The sequence below is a fragment of the Hyaena hyaena genome, unplaced genomic scaffold (assembly GCF_003009895.1).
Source record: "Hyaena hyaena isolate Hyena2069 unplaced genomic scaffold, ASM300989v1 scaffold_697, whole genome shotgun sequence".
Taxonomy (NCBI): Eukaryota; Metazoa; Chordata; class Mammalia; order Carnivora; family Hyaenidae; genus Hyaena; species Hyaena hyaena.
In genome coordinates this window covers 791,457-809,024 of record NW_024081329.1, presented here as the reverse complement: position 1 = coordinate 809,024, position 17,568 = coordinate 791,457, and the positions used below count along the sequence as shown (strand labels likewise).

The window sequence follows — 17,568 nt, the reverse complement described above, 5'->3', positions numbered from 1 at the left end:
AAGGTGGGTTCTTGGTGGCTACCTTGAATCACTGAAACAAAGCCAGTAAATGTCACCATCCAGAATTCTTGTCAGCTGGGGACAAAACCCAATTATTTATTCCTTCAGTAGCCACCCTACAGGGTTTCTCTTATTTGTCATTGATACAAACATCTGAGAAAAATAATATTTCTCTTTCACATAATGTAATGTGAATTATATATTTTGAGATTCTCACATGTGCAACCACATATTCTTATTTTTTTTAATGTTTTTTTAAAAAATTTATTTCTGAGATAGAGATAGCATGAACAGGGGAGGGTCAGAGTGAGAGGGAGACACAGATTCTGAAACAGGCTCCAGGCTCTGAGCTAGCTGTCAGCACAGAGCCCAATGCGAAGCTCGAACCCATGAACCATGAGATCATGACCTGAGTTGAAGTGAGACGCTCAACCAACTGAGCTACCCAGGTGCCCCAGATCATATTTTTTTTCAACGAACCTTTAAGGGTAGAAATACACAATTACCTATCCATCATCTACATGCACACACAAGTAGGTAATACATTTCAAGTGACATATTTCATTCCAATAAAGGAAATACATGCTGAGAATATATATATGTGTATATATGTGTGTGTGTGTGTGCATGTAGATGATAGATAGATAATTGTGTATTTCTAGCCTACACACACACACACACACACACACGTATATATGAAAGAAGTTAGAAAAGAAGAAGAGATTCCTTTATGTGCTGTTAACCTTAGAAACGCCAAATGAAACTGTTTAGCAGTCAGAATTATTATAATAGTATAGTAGTAGAAGGTATTTGGAAAGGTTGGATTTATGAGACACTGGCATAAAGAGAGCTATGCATTTGACCTGTCTCCTCTGTTTCTTTTAAACATGAGAGAACTGTGATGTAGACCTCTGGCTGGCCTCAAATCATAGCTGCTTAATGGTGTAGTCACTACCAGGCATTCATTTTAACCCATTATGTTCAGTTTCATCAATTTTCTGCTACCCAAACAACTGTCTTCCAGAATCTCAAATGGCTATTCAACAAAACAAAAAGATGCCACCTCACATACAATAAGCAAATCGATTCTATTATTGATGGCTTATGGATTAAATCATTATATGTAGAATGCAACTTGAGAGAGGAAAAAAATGGCAAATGTCTCAGCATCACTTAAGAGCTGTGATGTTCAAAGCACTCTCTTCATTTAACCTTCACATTGACTGAAGCTAACTTAGTGCCTCTTTATGAGGAGGTATATGAAGCCCAAACCCTGTAACTCAGGCACAGAAGCTAGGACTTCATATAAAGGCTGATGACACCAAAGCCCATGCTTCTTTCTCATTGCAAGGACTCCTCTGCAAAAGCATCCATCTTGATTGCCTTTGACTGATCAAACCACACAGTGTTTGGAAGTCATACTTTTTCCTCCGTTTAGGTCTAGCTATATAGTCTTTTCTAGTACCTTAGTCTTCTGCATTTATTTTTACTACTGTATTGTGTGTGTGTGTGTGTGTGTGTGTGTGTGGATTTTTTGTAATCTAGTCAATTAATATCACAAATGTTCTGGAGTTAGATGAGATCAGCCTTAGAGACATTTGAAGAATGGTCTTGGAGACTTTCTGAAATCCAACCTCTTCTTAATGATTTCCATCCAGCCTTTGAATTCAGTGAGTTGGGGTTAATAATTTTGAAGTTTCCGTTTATTTTAGGGCTATATCTAGACCTGTCCTATCTGGTAAGGCTCTATCTATTTCAACAATATGGACGTGTATATTTCCTGGAGCATTAAATCTTTAAAAAAAAAAAAGCTTTTAATTTATTTTTTAGAAAGAAAGAGAGAGAGAGAGACAGAGAGACAGAGTATGAGTGGAGAAGGGTCAGAGAGAGAGGGAGACACAGAAACTGAAGCAGACCTCAGACTCTGAGCTGTCAGCACGGAGCCCGACAAAGAGCTTGAACTCACGGACCCTGAGATCATGACCTGAACTAAAGTCGGATGTTTAACCAACTGAGCCACCCAGGCACCCCAAAACTTTAGTCTGGTATAATGTCAAAATATACGAATTCTTTTACTTTATTTAACATGCACATCAAATAAAACAAAACTTCTATGGATAATCATTATTTCATAAGAAAATAGGCATTTAACTCCATAGATATAAAAGGAATATATATATTTGTGTATATATACACATATATATATAATTAATGCTTTGTTCTTAAAAGGTAAATTGAGATTTATGAAAAAGTCACTTATCCTGAGCTAAACATTTTCATTTTATCTACCACGAGTGACAGCTTCCAAATTAAATGAGATTCATTGTTGTGATTAAGTCCTTTGACTTTTATCTCTTATATACATAGATACTATTATCTTTGCTTAAAAAGTCTTTATCCACTAATTTGCCTATTTTATTCTTATTCATTATTAATATATCAACTTTAGGAGATTATCCTCATATTTGTGTGTAGATACAGATTTAACCTCTCATAACACTTTTTCATGCCATCTGTGAATGTTGTTATTCCACATTTACTTGTGTGCTTATTTAATTGTTTCCTTTCCCCACTGGATTCTTTGCTCCACAAAGACAATCTATTTTGCTCAAAACTAAAGTACCAATCCCCAGCAAATTGACACTATATTCCCTGAAAAATATTTGACTAAAATAAATGGATGATTAAATCAAGGAGCTTGCAACTATCTCCAAATTTTGTTAATATCTGCTATTAATGTATATATATATAATGTAAATATATAACATATTTATTGGATATGATAACTATATATACATTTATATTATATAAATAATAATTGTATATAATATATTTATTATATTATATATAAATAAATATATATTTATATTATATATTTACATTATATATATTTATACCCACACACTTATGAATTCTTTTTTAAAATTTATTTATTTTTGAGAATGAGAAAATAGGGAAGAGGCACAGAGACAGAGAGAGAGATAGAGAGAATCCCAGGAAGGCTCTGTCCTTCAGTGCAGAGCCTGATGTGGGGCCTGAACCCATGGACAATGAGATCATGACCTAAGCCTAAACCAAGAGTCAGATACTTAACTGACTAATCCCTCCAGGTGCTCCATTTATGAATTCTTTAAAATCACTGTTTTGCTCTTGGATTAATTAATAATATGCATATTAGATTGCTTTTCTGATATATACAAGGGCATTTTATAGCTATTTGGAAAAAGCTAAATGTGATAAGACTAGAGGTATGCTTTTTAGATTAAATGGTGAGATTTAGATGAGGTGAAAAGAAATGTAATGAGTTTATCTAGATGCTGAGTTAGTTTTCTATTGTTGCAAGCACAAATTACCACAAACTCAGTGGCTTGAAAACAAAACACTACTCTCTTATATTACAGTTCTATAGGTCAGAGGTCCTAAACGGGTCACACTGGTGTAAAATCAAAGTGCTGCCAGGGATGTGTTCCTTTCTAGAAGCTCTGGAGGAGAAACATCCCCTTGTCTCTGGCAGCTTCTACTGGCCTCCTGGATTTCTTCAAGTTCTGGTCTCTTTCTGCATCTTCAGGGCCAGCCATGTCAGACCTACTCCTCAGGCTGTTATTTCCATAATTCTCTCTTTTTGCCTTCTTCCACTTTAAAGACACTAGTGATTACATTGGACATACCTGGATAATCCAGCGTGATCAATTGATTTGAAAGTCAGCTGATTAGCAAAATTAATTCCAGCTACAACCTTAACTCTTTTCTATGTGACATAACACACTCACAGGTTCTAGAAATTAGGACGCAGACATTTGAGGAGGCCATTATTCTGCCCAGCACAGATGCATAGAGTAAATATCTGATAAAACAAAACCAAGTTTAAGTGCTGGTTTTGAGCTATAGACTAAATTATATTTTAAATTTTATTTTTAGTTACTGTTTATAACTTATAAATTAAAAATTAAGAATATTTAAAATGAATGCATGTTAACCCTTTTTTGTGGGGCAGTTAACATTTTAAGGGTATATATGGAATTGGTACTGGACAGTGAGAATCTAAGAACTATTTTGGCCTTAAAGAATTGCAGTGAGAGAAGCTGATAGGTTTTAATAGCAGATAACTGCAGTTTGCTCCCGTCCTGGGGTGTTGTTGGGGAGGCATCCCAAATTCACTTAGTGCTCACTGAGTGGTTTAATGGGAGATTTCCACCTGTGTGTGATGGGAAAATGTGATAATGACCCTTTACAGGCTAAAATGAAGAGCTGCATGAGTCAGTTACTTTCCTCTTGTGATCTCACAGTCTGTAATATTTCTTTCCTTTTTTTAAAATAAATATGCGTTAACTATTCTGTGGTTCTAGCTCTGTAATTGTCCTTTTTTTTTCTCTTCAATCTCAAATGATAGCTACTGTTGATTCCATGTGACATTGACGTTTGCATTTACTTCCTTTACCTAGTGAATTAAATACTTATTATTACGAAGCAACCACCTCCATCTTTGGTAATGTATTTGCCGTAAAGTTCACCTTACCTGATAGCATCAAAGCTCCCACACCTATCTTTAATTATTGTTGGCACTGTATTCTTCTATACTCTTACTTTTCTCTTGCTAATATCTTGATTTTATACTTTCTCTTATAAGAAATACATAAATGTTACTTTTACTGATATTATTGTTGTCCAGTTGACAATCTTTATATATAACTAGACAGTTTGGTCCATTTAACTCTGTTGTAAATACTTGATATAGTTGGGCTTAAATCACCATCCTACTTTGTGCTTTCTGCCTGTCTGACTTTTCTATTTTTTTTTTCTTTTCTTTCCTTTTCTGTGGAGTTCTTTTACTGTATTTTAACAGGCTCCTCTAGAGTCTCCAGAAGCAGCCCTGATGACACTCTTATTTTGGACTTCTGACCTCCAGAACTGTGAGAAAATAATTTTTTTTTTCATTTGAAGCTACCAAATTTGTAGTTATTTGTTACAGGGGCCCTAGGAAACAGATGTCATTTGTTACCACTGGGTAACGTGTAACTCCAACACTTAGTGACTTAACAAAACATTCAGTATCTTATATTTTCTGGAGTTATCCAGGTGATGTTAGCTGAGTCCTCCCCCTCTGGGTTTCTCACAAGGTTGTAATCAGGTCAATCGAAACTGCAGTCTCTTCTGAAATTCTGACAGGGAAGCATCTGCTTCTCAACTCACTATCCAGCCTGCACATCAAGGCAGAGGGTTGTACAGGCAGGAAGTAGAGAACATAAGGTTGGAAGTAGAGAAAACAGAGAGCCATCTTTTAAAGGCTGCTAGGTGGCCCCCCATCACTCACATTCCTTCTACGTGCAAAATACATTCCCTCCCCAGAAAGGTTCCCAATAGTTTCACTCCATTACAATATCACCATATTTTAGGATCTTCAGTATTTAATATGGCTCGACCATGGAAATAAAAATTAATAACTTTCTACAGACACCTGATCATGTATTTGATAAAATAATAAAAGGTAGAAAAAGGAATTTAAGAAGTATTAACTTGAAGCAAGTACTGTTTTTTACAATTCATGAATTTTATGTTTACAAATCTCTTCAAGTCTACTTTACCCAAAATAATAGCAAATGCCCAAAGCGAGCCAGTTTTGGCCTTTCTGGAACCCAACCCAGTAAACCGTAGCCTCTGCCATTCCTTCCTTTCCAGTGTGTGAGCATAAAAGTTAAGTAGAATGAATGGGCTCCTGTGCAAGCACAGATTTAAGGCAGGTCCCTGAAGCATCTTCTTGTGCTAAATGCACTGTAAATATTTTGGAGTCACCTTGAATACTGCTAAATTGAAATAGAAAGTGTTGTCTACATATTTTGAACTATTATATTCAATGACCTTCTGAAAAAAGAACATTTTCAGATAGCAAATACAATGGGATTTCCACATAAAGCAGATATGAAAATCTTCCTATTTAACAATTTTTATTGCTGGAAATCAGTGACCAAAGAATTAGTAAATGGTTAGCACAGTGCTCTAGTAATTCCAGCATAGAGTTTGTTTGTTTGCTTTCCTCTAACCTTCTCCTACATATATTCTCCAATTAGTCCCATTACTCAAATGATCCATTATTAAAAAGTTTCTATAATAAGATTTTAATATTTCTCTTTTTTCCTTCTAATCATTATGAGTACATATGTCTTTATATTATTTCAATAGCATGATTTTTACTTTTACTTCTTAACATAATATTCATATGCATTTTCCAGTTGGTCTTTTTTTTTCAAATTTATGTTTATGCAGGCTAATTTCTTGAATGAAATTTCCTCAGATATCTATCAGTATTTTCCTTTTTGCACCTATTAATAGCAGACAACTTATCCAGATTTTACTTACATAAGCTTACACACCCTTGAAGCATTTGCAGATACAGAAACAAAATACTTCTATATCCTTCTGCCAGGTATATTTCTGTCTTTTCCAAAGTAAAAATTTCAGAGAACTGGAATGATCCGGCTATGCTGAAGAAAACCCTTCCAGCTCCTCTCAATTTGTACCATTTCTTTCTTCATAGGAACCAACCACATCAATTGTATCACCAGGGGAGCCATTGTGTTTCACGGAAGCCAACCTAGCTTTCACATATAATTATTATGCCTAATGACCTTTCTACATGTATGTTGCACCATAGAAACGTAAGAGTTCATTGCCAACAGTAGTACTTTAGCATGAGAACAGTTACAAGACCAAAAGGACATGCAGTTGGAACATAATCAAGAGAATGCGTAAGGCGAACGAAATTAATACAGCGACATTATCATGCTAGACACATGGATCACTCAGCATAGGGTGAGAAAGTCATCTCTCACAGCACGTACTTATCACAAGGGTGAAAAACAAGCAATAAAATCTGGCTTGTAATTCTCTATTCCTACAGAGAATAGAGACATTTGCATCTTCCTTTTCTTTTCATATGCTTGTCTTCTGGGTCACAGCATTCTAACTAAATGTAACATTCCGAAGAAAAAGCTTTCTTAAGAATGTTCCTGGGATTTGGGGTCATTGCAAATTTGGATCTAGTTAGAGAAACACTTTGGATTGAAAATTGAACATTCTGTTCTTTTAAAAATACTTTGTTCTCATAAACATAGGATCTTGGCTCATTTTTAGGCACTCTAGTGAAATAGAAAGTCAGCATTTTATCCCTAAAAACATTCCAAAAATGATGTAAGGGACAAATTGAGGCATGATCCTCAGAAAAGCACTGCATTTTTTTTAGCCAGTCTGAAATCTCTTGTCATCTTCTGCAACTCAGATATGATGAAACCAACAGATTGGCAAAGACTGGGTATTGTGGGGGTCACTCTTGCAACAGCCAGATATGTCCAGGCCAGGCCTCCCTGCTGAGCAATGTCCCTGAGTAAGGCTTGCTGTACTTGCTCCCATTTAGGCACCATAAAAAAAAAAAAAAAATCACCTTGCTTCATTAACACTACAATGAGACATAGTTTTCACACATACCAAGTAACCAAATTTAAAAGACAGAATGATGATGAGTGTTGAGGTGATCTATAGGAAGAGATCTGTGGTCATGAAGTGAAAAGGGCAAACTGGACAGCCATCTGAAAACCGTTCGGCATTGCCAGGAAATGCTGAACATGTACATGTCCCATCCCTATCAGTGTCACTCCCAGATAATCCATCCAACATGCACCAGGGAGACATGTGCATGGCCACACTCCTTCCGAGATTTCAAAGCAAAATCCATGCAAAGATAGTTGGGTCTGGAGGGCTATTTGTGTGAGGAGAGTTTTGTATGCCCATGAGTTCGAAAAAGAGTTACATATTTCTGCTTCGCCATTTACATAGTTGGCCTCTGAATTTTCTGTAGGACTGAAGGGCTTCAATATGGCATAGAAGAGTTGTGTTCAGAGGAGCATATAAAGACAAAAGTTTGGATGTTACCTGGTATTGTTTTTGCAATAGAATTTGGTTAAGATCAAATAATCTTTAATGACCTACATCAGTACTCAATGAAGTGAGAGTTTATAGTTTTGCATATTTTGATAGACTCTACTGCTAGACTTAAGTGGGGGGAAGGACTGATTAGGTCATGAAAGAATAGTGATGAAAAGATAGAGATAATGAAGAGATCAGAATAGAGAAAGAAAAGTTGGAGTAGAAAAATAAAGAAAAAGTAGAGAAGCCATTCTTGGTAATATAGACATGGTGCTAAGTGGAGATGTTGCTGGATTCTAAAATGCATCTTCTGACCATTCTTGTGTCAGAATCATCCCAAATGGGTACTTCAGTCTTCATGCTGACTCTTTCACCCTCCCTTCTCACCCCTTGAAATGGTTCCAGCTGCAATTCTAAAATCACTAAAGGAAACTCAGTAATGCTATCTCGAAATTCAGTACTGTTTTAATTCAGAATACTTTTACTTATATATACATATGTTTAGTGATTGCATGCTAAATATCTATTTTCACTTACTTAACTCATGTTGATGCTTATGATGTTTGTGAATAACAACCTAAATGTGAAAGTATTCTTGAACTGGATATATTGGGCTAAAACTCTCAAGATAAAGTAATTTTCTTTAAATAAGTATTCCTGAATAGCTTTCATGATGGATATAAAGTGTCTCACTTCAGATAAACACCAAGTAGTTGCTGTAAAGTTGCATATATACTGAAGACATTTACCACAGTTGAGAAACTCTATGGCCAGATATTCCTTGAATTACTACTTACATTGTGCTTTGTGAGGTTTGAAATATTAGTTGCTATTGCTTGTAGCCAGTCAATACAGTCTTCAGCGGAGAGGCACTGAATAATCCCACTGCAGACCCCGTCCACAGCAACGACTTGAAAAGCATTCTGCCTGCAGACATGTCAGAACAAATCAGATCAAAACATCATCTCATTTATCTGTTTGCAACTTGACATAGAATCTGTGGAAAGGTCTTCTATACAAATAGAGCTTCAAATTCATATTTGCTTATTTCTCTTTAAAAATATCTCTGTTTTTAAATGGAGCACCAAGTAGGAACCCAGATGACATATTTTGAATTAGTAGAAAGTTATCTTGAGATTCATATATATTTGGAGAAAACTTGAGTTGTAAAATATATGTTATATAAATGGAAGAATATTTAAGACATGTTATGATTCTTTTCCCAGTTTACCATCAAAATGTACATAGAAGTTTATCTATTACTTTGGCTGACATCATCTCCTCTTCACATTTTTCAATTCATTTTCTGGTTTACAATGGAAAGATCATAGAAAAGATACACAGATATTAAGTATCATATTAAAAAAAATAACCTGACATCACAAGCTGCATGATTTTGCTAGTTGTAAACCATGTTCAGCCCCCGTTTATTCCTCTTCTCAAAGATGATTTGGACAAGAGGTTCATAGTTCCACCTCAAGTCTAAACTTTCTCTGAATTTATGTACATGTCATGCATTCGATAACAAACAACCAGACTTCTCTTTAAAACCCAGTGAGCAGTATAAATATCCTTATGGGCTTTTTGTTGATTTGTTGTCATTGTTGTTAGAGGAAATTAAATGATGCCATCCTAAACTGTATACCAAAGTCCTATAGAATTCAAAATTGCTCCCTACAGCTTTAATGATTTTTTTTCTGTATCAAATTCTTGCATATTTATCTATGAGCTTAACAGACAGGAATTGATAAAAATTTAAAACGAATGGAAGCTAGCCAAATGGCTTGGGCTTGAGAATTACCATGTTGTGTAACATGATACACTTTGGGAAATGTACAAGCTATATTTAAATCTCAGCCAATTATGAAGAAATAGAAAAGTTCTGTAGTTCAGCATTCAAAGGCCTTGCAAATTATATACATTTATATATTTTTCTTTTAATAAATACCTTTTCTGTTTTCTGACACTTGTAGCTAGGTATTTATGGGTAGTAGGTATGATTTCACTTTCTTAAAGAAAGGACAGAGCATAGGACATAGATCTGGCTCAATTCAGTACCTGGGTCACCTTGCCTTCCTATGACTCTTGTTCATATCTCAGAACTGTGCACAAGCTACAGCTTTTGATTCTAAGGCACTCTGCATCCAAGTTACTGATATTTTTAGAGAAATATGCTCTCATACCCTTGACCAAGCACTTTCAACTGAAACAAGGAAGTGTTCCAATATACTTTATTTTTTGTTTTCTCTTAAAAATACCTGAAAAGACTTTAGAAAGTCTTTTAGAAAGTACAACTATTATCTGTCTCTTTGGAGTAATGTTCTTTTGAATTTGTGACAAGAAAAAATATGCAGGGCACGAAAAGAATATTATAACCTCACATGTCTTTCATTGCTTTAATTTTGATATTCTGCAGTGAAGAAGACGTTTAAAATATCTAGAAAGCTCAACCATCCGTGGAAAATGAGAACTGATTTGCATTTAGTAATATATATTACTTTCTGCTCTCTGATTATCATAACCATTGCTTCATGTACCAAAAATTAAAGCATATCTTGAACGTATTTGTCCTCTCTGCTTTAAATGAATCATGGCAGCTTTTGATATTTTTAGCTGATTAAAGTTAATACGCTTAGATCAAATCTGCAGTCTATCTAATCATATGTTACATAGTCCCTAGAAAGAATAATTCTGAGGGCCTAATCTTTATAAATGCAAGCTTATATGTTAACATATATATTACTTTTTACATTCTGTTTCAACTTTTTGGATTGATTTAATGGAAACCCTTTCAAGAATATAAGTATTTGAGCACTTTCTTTGCTTACATATGACCTCTTCCAAAATAGCCTGATCATAAAATTATAGTGTGAGTCATATTCCTGCCTCTGTTATTCAAATAATGAGAATATTAACAAATTAGTTCACTTAGTTGTGATACAATTTCCTCTATAGGAAAATGAGAATCATGTACTTTACAGATTTACCAAGTATTTATGGAGTAACTAGTGAGATCGAGATGATTTTCATATACCCCTGAAACTATGAATAATTTTCCTGTGAATAATCCATTAATATGTGGTTCTGACTGCAATATTTGAGAATGTTTACTGGACTTATTGCTTCATCAGCACTTAGGAAGAACTACAGTGCTTTCGCTTTTATTTTTAGCTTCTAGAAAATACATTTCTTTGACTAGAGATAATCAGGAGAAAAAACTTTTTTTTGTTTCATCTTATTTGATGGTATACGTTTTGAAATCAATAGACTGCATTAACCGCCTACTTGGTATTGTGAATCATTAAACTTGAACAATATTTGTAGCAGTCTTGAGGATACCCAGAAATAATTATGATCCTTAGTCTACCCTCATGCATGTACACACACACGTGCTGAAAAAATTTACAATATTGAGGTGAGATAACCTGAAGTTTTACATTCAGATTAATTTGTCCACTCTTTTTGCTCAACTTTTTTATATTTTTTGAAGAATTCTGGGTCATTGCTCTGGCAATGAAAAGTATTCTCAAACTTTGCTGAATTTGAATGCAGGTTTTGCTTTCTTTTTTTTTTTTATATATATACAAGCTTCGTTTTCCTTTGTATGAACAATATTCTACTGACTACAAAGTTTATACATAATTTTCAATATAACTTACACATACATATAAATTTACACACATGTCTGATTAACACTGTGAATAGTTCACATTTTAATTCACTGCTGATTTCATACCTCATGAGGGCACACATAGGAAGACATTAAATTTGTGAGGAGGGAACAGTAGAAAGCAGAGAGGGAAGGCACTTCTAGCACGAAGAACGAGAATCACAGGCACCAAAATGTAGCAGTTTGGAGCAGCTGGATTGCCACATCCAGGAGCAAGATGGCAGAAGATCAGCATGGAGTAGTAGACAGGCTCAGAGCTGGGGGGTTTTGTAAGCCACACAGGGGCCTCAAAGTCCCCAAGGACTCGACTTTCTATGGAGGGCTGTCAGTAATATGACTGCTAAACTGGGAGATGATATGGAACTGAAATAAGGTGTTCAACAGAATGAAAAATAAAACAATTATCTCAAGGGGTTTATAGAGGCATTAGAAAGAATATGACACCCTTTTTAAAGATAGAATTTGAGGAAGGGAGTAGAGTCAAAATTACTTCAAGGTTTTGGATCTCACTGGTTGAAGCTTTTCAATGGAGAAGAGAAGGGAAAGCATTTAGGTGGGAGATAGTTCATCCAAAACCAAATAGTAACATGTGGAGAGAAATGTGGGCTATTTGACTTAGACAATGTGCACTGGGGAAGTGGCAGGTCCTGAATCTGTTAAGTAAAGCTTTTTTTTTTTTTTTTTTTTTTTTAAGAGCTTTGCAAAGTATTTCTACCTAATCCTGAATCCTCAGAGGGAAGCGATGCAAAGATTCAAGGATTGGAACGAAAGCTCCTGTTTGTATCTTAGATCTCTCTGTGGTGGTTAATAAGATGGGAAAAATGATATTATATCCAACAGGGATGTAGGAGGGTATTGTGATACTCAAGATGAACAATGATATGAATCTGTTTCCAGAGAGTGGTTCTCTGTCTACGTAGGAGAGAACATTGACTCAGACGGTGTTGAAAAAAAGGCCATTTACTTGATTTGGTACTTAATTATTTGGGGAGGCAGTAAGGGAAAGGAAAAAAAATTAATTTAAATTTAAAAATTTTTAAAAATTTAAATCACTAGCCTTTAGATTAGTGATTCCGGCAATTTATTCTATTTCTTGTTGAGTTCAATTCACCTTCACCAAGTTCAGGATTATTTTTGCTCTGGGCATGCTACCTTGGTTGAATGCCTCATCAGAGCTTTTACTGTTCCAGGTCAAAACCTTAACTTTTTGGTGAAGCATGTGAACAGCTCTTCCAAACTATTTTGCTATCCATTTTCCAAGGTTTAATGCAGTTCATGATTTGAAACACAATAACTAATCATTCCCTAAACAAGCCCTGCAATTATGTGCAACTATGTTTTCCCCTCCCCAGTATTCTTTTTGTCTAAAAAAAATCCTCTATCCCACTCCATTTATTACCTGCAAAGTTATTGCAAATAACTTAATTCTAATAACTTCCTGGCCTCTAATTTCTCTGTGTGTAAAATAAAGATGGCAACATTTGTCTCTCATCTCTTGGATTTTTAAGACTTTTTTTTGAGAAGTTTTAGCTTCACAGCAAAACTGAGGGGAGAGTACAGAGCTTTCCACACACATGCCTAGCCTCCCCTAATATTGATATCCCTCAACTAGATGGCACATTTGCTACAAGTGATGCACCACTAATAACACATCATTAGTACCCTAAGTCTAAGTCCATAGTTTACATTAGGACTCACTCTTAGTGATCTGCATTCTGCGAGTTTGGACAAAGGTATGATGGGGTTTATCCATCTTTATAACATCATACAGAGTATTTTCACCGCTCTAAGTATCCTCTCTGCTCAGTTTCTTAATTTTTTCCCCTGCTTTCCCCTCCATATCCCTACCCCTGCAACCACTGATCTTTTTATCATCTCCATAGTTTTGCTTTTTCTAGAATGTCTGTCATATGCTTGGAATCACACAGTATTGTAGGCATTTCAGATTGACTACTTCATTTAGTAATATGCATTTATGGTTCTCTCATGTCTTTTCATGGCTTGATAGTCCATTTCGTTTTAGTTCTGAACAAATTCCATTATTTGGAATATATAGCTTATATATCCATTCACCTATTGAAGGATATCTTGCTTCCAAGTTTTGGAATTATGAGTAAAGCTTCTATAAACACCTGTGTGCAGTTTTCTGTATAGACAGAAGTTTTGTCTCCTTTGGATAAATACCAAGAAATATGATTACTGGATCACATGGTAAGAGTTCTGTTTAGTTTTGTAAGAAACTGTCGGGGCTAGACCATATTGAGTTCCCACCAACAGTGAATGAGAGTTCCTAGTGTCCCATATCTTCCTTAGCATTTACTGTTGTCACTGTCTCGGGTTTTGGTCATTTTGATAGGTATTCTGGTATCACATTGTTGTTTTAATTTGCATTTGCCTGATAACATATGATGTGGGGCATCTTTCCATGCCTTTACTTGTAAGCTGCATATTTTTTATGGTGAAGTGTCTATTAATATTTTTGGTCTCTTGTTTTAGTTGGGTTGTTTGTTTTCTTATTGTTGAGTTTGAACGGCTGTTCCTTCTTTCCTTCCTTCCTTCCTTCTTTCTTTCTTTCTTTTACTTTCTTTCTTTCTTTCCTTCCTTCCTTCCTTCCTTCCTTCCTTCCTTCCTTCCTTCCTTCCTTCCTTCTTTCTTTCTTTCTTTCTTTCTTAACAATCTTTTGTCTTTTGCAAATATTTTCTCCCAGTCCATGGCTTATCTTCCCATCCTATTGACATTATCTTTTGTAGGCAGGAATTATTAATTTTAATGGAGACTAGCTTATCAATTCTTTCTTTCACAGGCCATGCTTTCAGTATTATATCTAAAATCATCACCACACCCAAGTTTATCCAGTTTCTCACCATTGTTATCTTTTCAAAATTTTATAATTTTGGGTGTTACATTTAGGACTCTGATCCGTTTTGGGTTGATTTTTAGGAAAGGCATAAAGTCTGTGTCTAGATTCATTATTTTGCATATGGATGTCCAGTTGTTGCAACACCAGTTGTTTTGTTTCAACATCGGTTGATTTTATTTATGAGAGTCTATTTCTGGGTCCTCTATTCTGTTCCATTTGATCTATTTGTCTATTATTTTGCAGTACCACACTATCCTGACTATTGCAGTTTCTACTAAGTCATGAAGTAAGGCAGTATCAGTTCTCCAACTGTTCTTGTCCTTGAATATTGCATTGGCTATTCTGGGCTTCTGACTCTTTGAAAAAAAAAAATCACAAAATAGCTTTCTAGGATTTTGGCTAAGATTGCATTGAATCTAAAGATCAAGTTAGGAACAATAGGCTTTTGACAATATCAAGATTTCCTAGAGATGAACATGGACTATCTCTCTATCGATTTAATTCTCCTGTTATCACTTACTAGTTACATGAATTTTTTTGTTGGTTCATTTTTATTTTCTACATAGATGATCATGCCATCTGCAAACAAAGGGAGTTTTATTTCTTCCTTCCTAATCTGTATATATTTTATTTTCTTTCCTTTATTTTAGTATTTAGTAATTAATTGCCTTTGATAACTTAAGACCTGGGTGTCACTCAAGACAGTTCCACTCCCAGACATAAATTCTGAGGTTTTTGTTCTTTGACTCTAATCTTTTCCTTTCTATCACCACTTAATTATCTTATTCTTTTTCAGATTTTTTAGCCCTTCTAATTGTCTCTATCCATAAATCTATTCAACATATATTTGTATTCCTCCCTAAACTGAGTTCCTTGTTCATCCATATCAATTGTGGGGTTTTTTGTCCTCATCCTAGAAAATTCCTGCCATTTTGACCTCCAGCTGCTCTGCTTTATGAATTGCCAGCACTCAATAACTTCAGTTTTATTAAATGTATAGCTTTTTCTTCCTAATGTGTCAGAATTCCCTGGAGAAAGCAATAATTTGTGCAAAGGAGTCTCAATGCCATTGGTGTTTGGTTATCAGGATCCTTAGTACCTCTGATCTACTTTGCTATCTTTCTACCCTCACTACATTATATACATTGCAGATTCTCTTACTTCTCCAGCAGTCATCTTATTATCTCACACACCTGGATAATCCTATTCATTGTAACATCTCTCCTACAGTTTGTCTTTCTTCAATTTGTGAATCCTGCCTATCTCTATGTCATTCTGAAAAGATAGTCTTGAGTTCCAACTTTTGAATATATCTGGTATCTTTTGTTAAAATTTTAGGGGTCTTATAAACACATCTTTTTTTTAAATTTTACCAATCAGAAATCTCTTCTCTATGCCTAAAACTTAATGGAATTTGCTCTTTTAAGGGTTATTTCTTATTCATGTTTTCAATTTTCCAGAGATAGTCAATTTCATTGGGACTCTATTCTTCTATGGTTATAGAAAAAGTTAAAATGTAATTATTCAGTTTATATCACTGAAGTATCAATAAGTATGTCATAAACTTGAGAAATGAAGTAAGTAGAGAATATATGACAAGATAATTTTCTCTAGGCTGAAAAAAATATACAAAGTTGGTCTAGAGTTTCCCAAAGGAAGTTTGACATTTTCCAGAGAAAAGGAGAGTTATATATCTATTTTTAAAAACTTACCCATTTTATTTATTTATTTATTTATTTATTTACCTTTTCTTTGAGGGAAAGAGAGCATTAGTAGGGAGAGGGCCAGAGAGAGAGAGAATCCAAAGCAGGCTCCAAGCTCAGCATAGAGCCCAAAGTAGAGCTCTACCCCATGACCCTGGGATCATGACCTTAGCCAAAATCAAGAGTTGGACAGTTAACAGACTGAGCCACCCAGACTCCCCAAGAGAGTTATATATCTTAAAGAAGTTATTGCAATTTCTCCCTTAACCCCACAGGACAATTTTGTAAGAAGCAGTATTGGAAGGGGTAATGGAGAGGACATGATTGCCAGTTGACCCACATGCTAGACCCAGGCTATTAGAGGCTCCTTACCCTTGCCCTGTTCTGGAAAACTACATTCAGCCCACCATTCCCACAGTGGAAGCTGCTCCAGGGATATCACCTTGACAGAGTAAGGTGTTGGTGAAACTGTCTGGATGGCATGCATGACTGAACCCAATTAAAGCCTGTATATCAACTTTAAGATTCTGTTGAGTGGGTGTGGAGACCTACTCATTTTGAAGCCACCCAAGACAAACCTCATAAATAAGTTCCTTTAATATTTAAACCTGCCATCCACCAATTTGAAGTGGTCTGCCTCTTTCTTGGGTCTCTCCTTGCCCTTTATGTAAGGGGGCCCATTTGTAAACCAAACGGTGAAGGAGTACAGAATATATGAAGAATGTGCTAGACAAAGGGATACTTGTATGGCTCATGGGTAGGTGAAATCAAATAATGTCTTAATGTTATTTAAGTGAATATTCTTTGAAAAACATAGGTTGTTCCTGGTTTACATGAAGTACAGTCCTTGTAGACCTGCTGGCCTATCTGTGAAAATGGAAAAGAGTCAGACAGTTCACTCACAGTGGACTCATGTGTATAGGATCACATGTAACAGGAGAACAATGGAATAGGAAGGGTAATGATACAGCCAAATGGGGAGCTACTTCATCTCTAGCGTATCTGGTATTGACTCTTTCTCTTCAATCAGTAACGATGACTTGACCATGATATGCCTTGAATTTCATATCCCTCTTTTCCCCCTCATCACATTAGCATATCTTTTACACACTGTTTCCCTTTCTTTACTGTCAATATTCTTCTTATAACCCACTATTTTTCAATCCATTTAACTCCAAAATGATTCCAGCTTAAGTCACTTCAAAATTAATATGGTCTTGAGTCCTTTCAGTATTTCTTTTCTGTAGTTGATACAACCAACCACTCTCTTCACCTTAAAACCTTGTTTGCAATAGATTCTGTTTTTATAGTATTAAAGATAGGCTTTTTTTTTCTCATCTATTTACTTCTTTTCTATTTTATACAATCACCTGTTCTGCTTCCTCCAGAGATCCCCTAAACTATACATTCCTAAAAAG

General features: G+C 35.3%; 1 protein-coding gene across 2 annotated transcripts in view; it reads right to left on the bottom strand.

Moving 5' to 3' along the window:
* Window positions 1-17,568, bottom strand: part of SNTG1 (syntrophin gamma 1) — a 313,487-nt gene that overhangs the window by 161,203 nt on the left and 134,716 nt on the right. For both annotated transcript variants that reach the window (XM_039217478.1, XM_039217480.1), the window contains exon 10: window positions 8,715-8,844. In XM_039217478.1, the coding sequence (XP_039073409.1) occupies window positions 8,715-8,844 (130 nt within the window). The remainder of the gene's footprint in view (window positions 1-8,714; window positions 8,845-17,568) is intronic.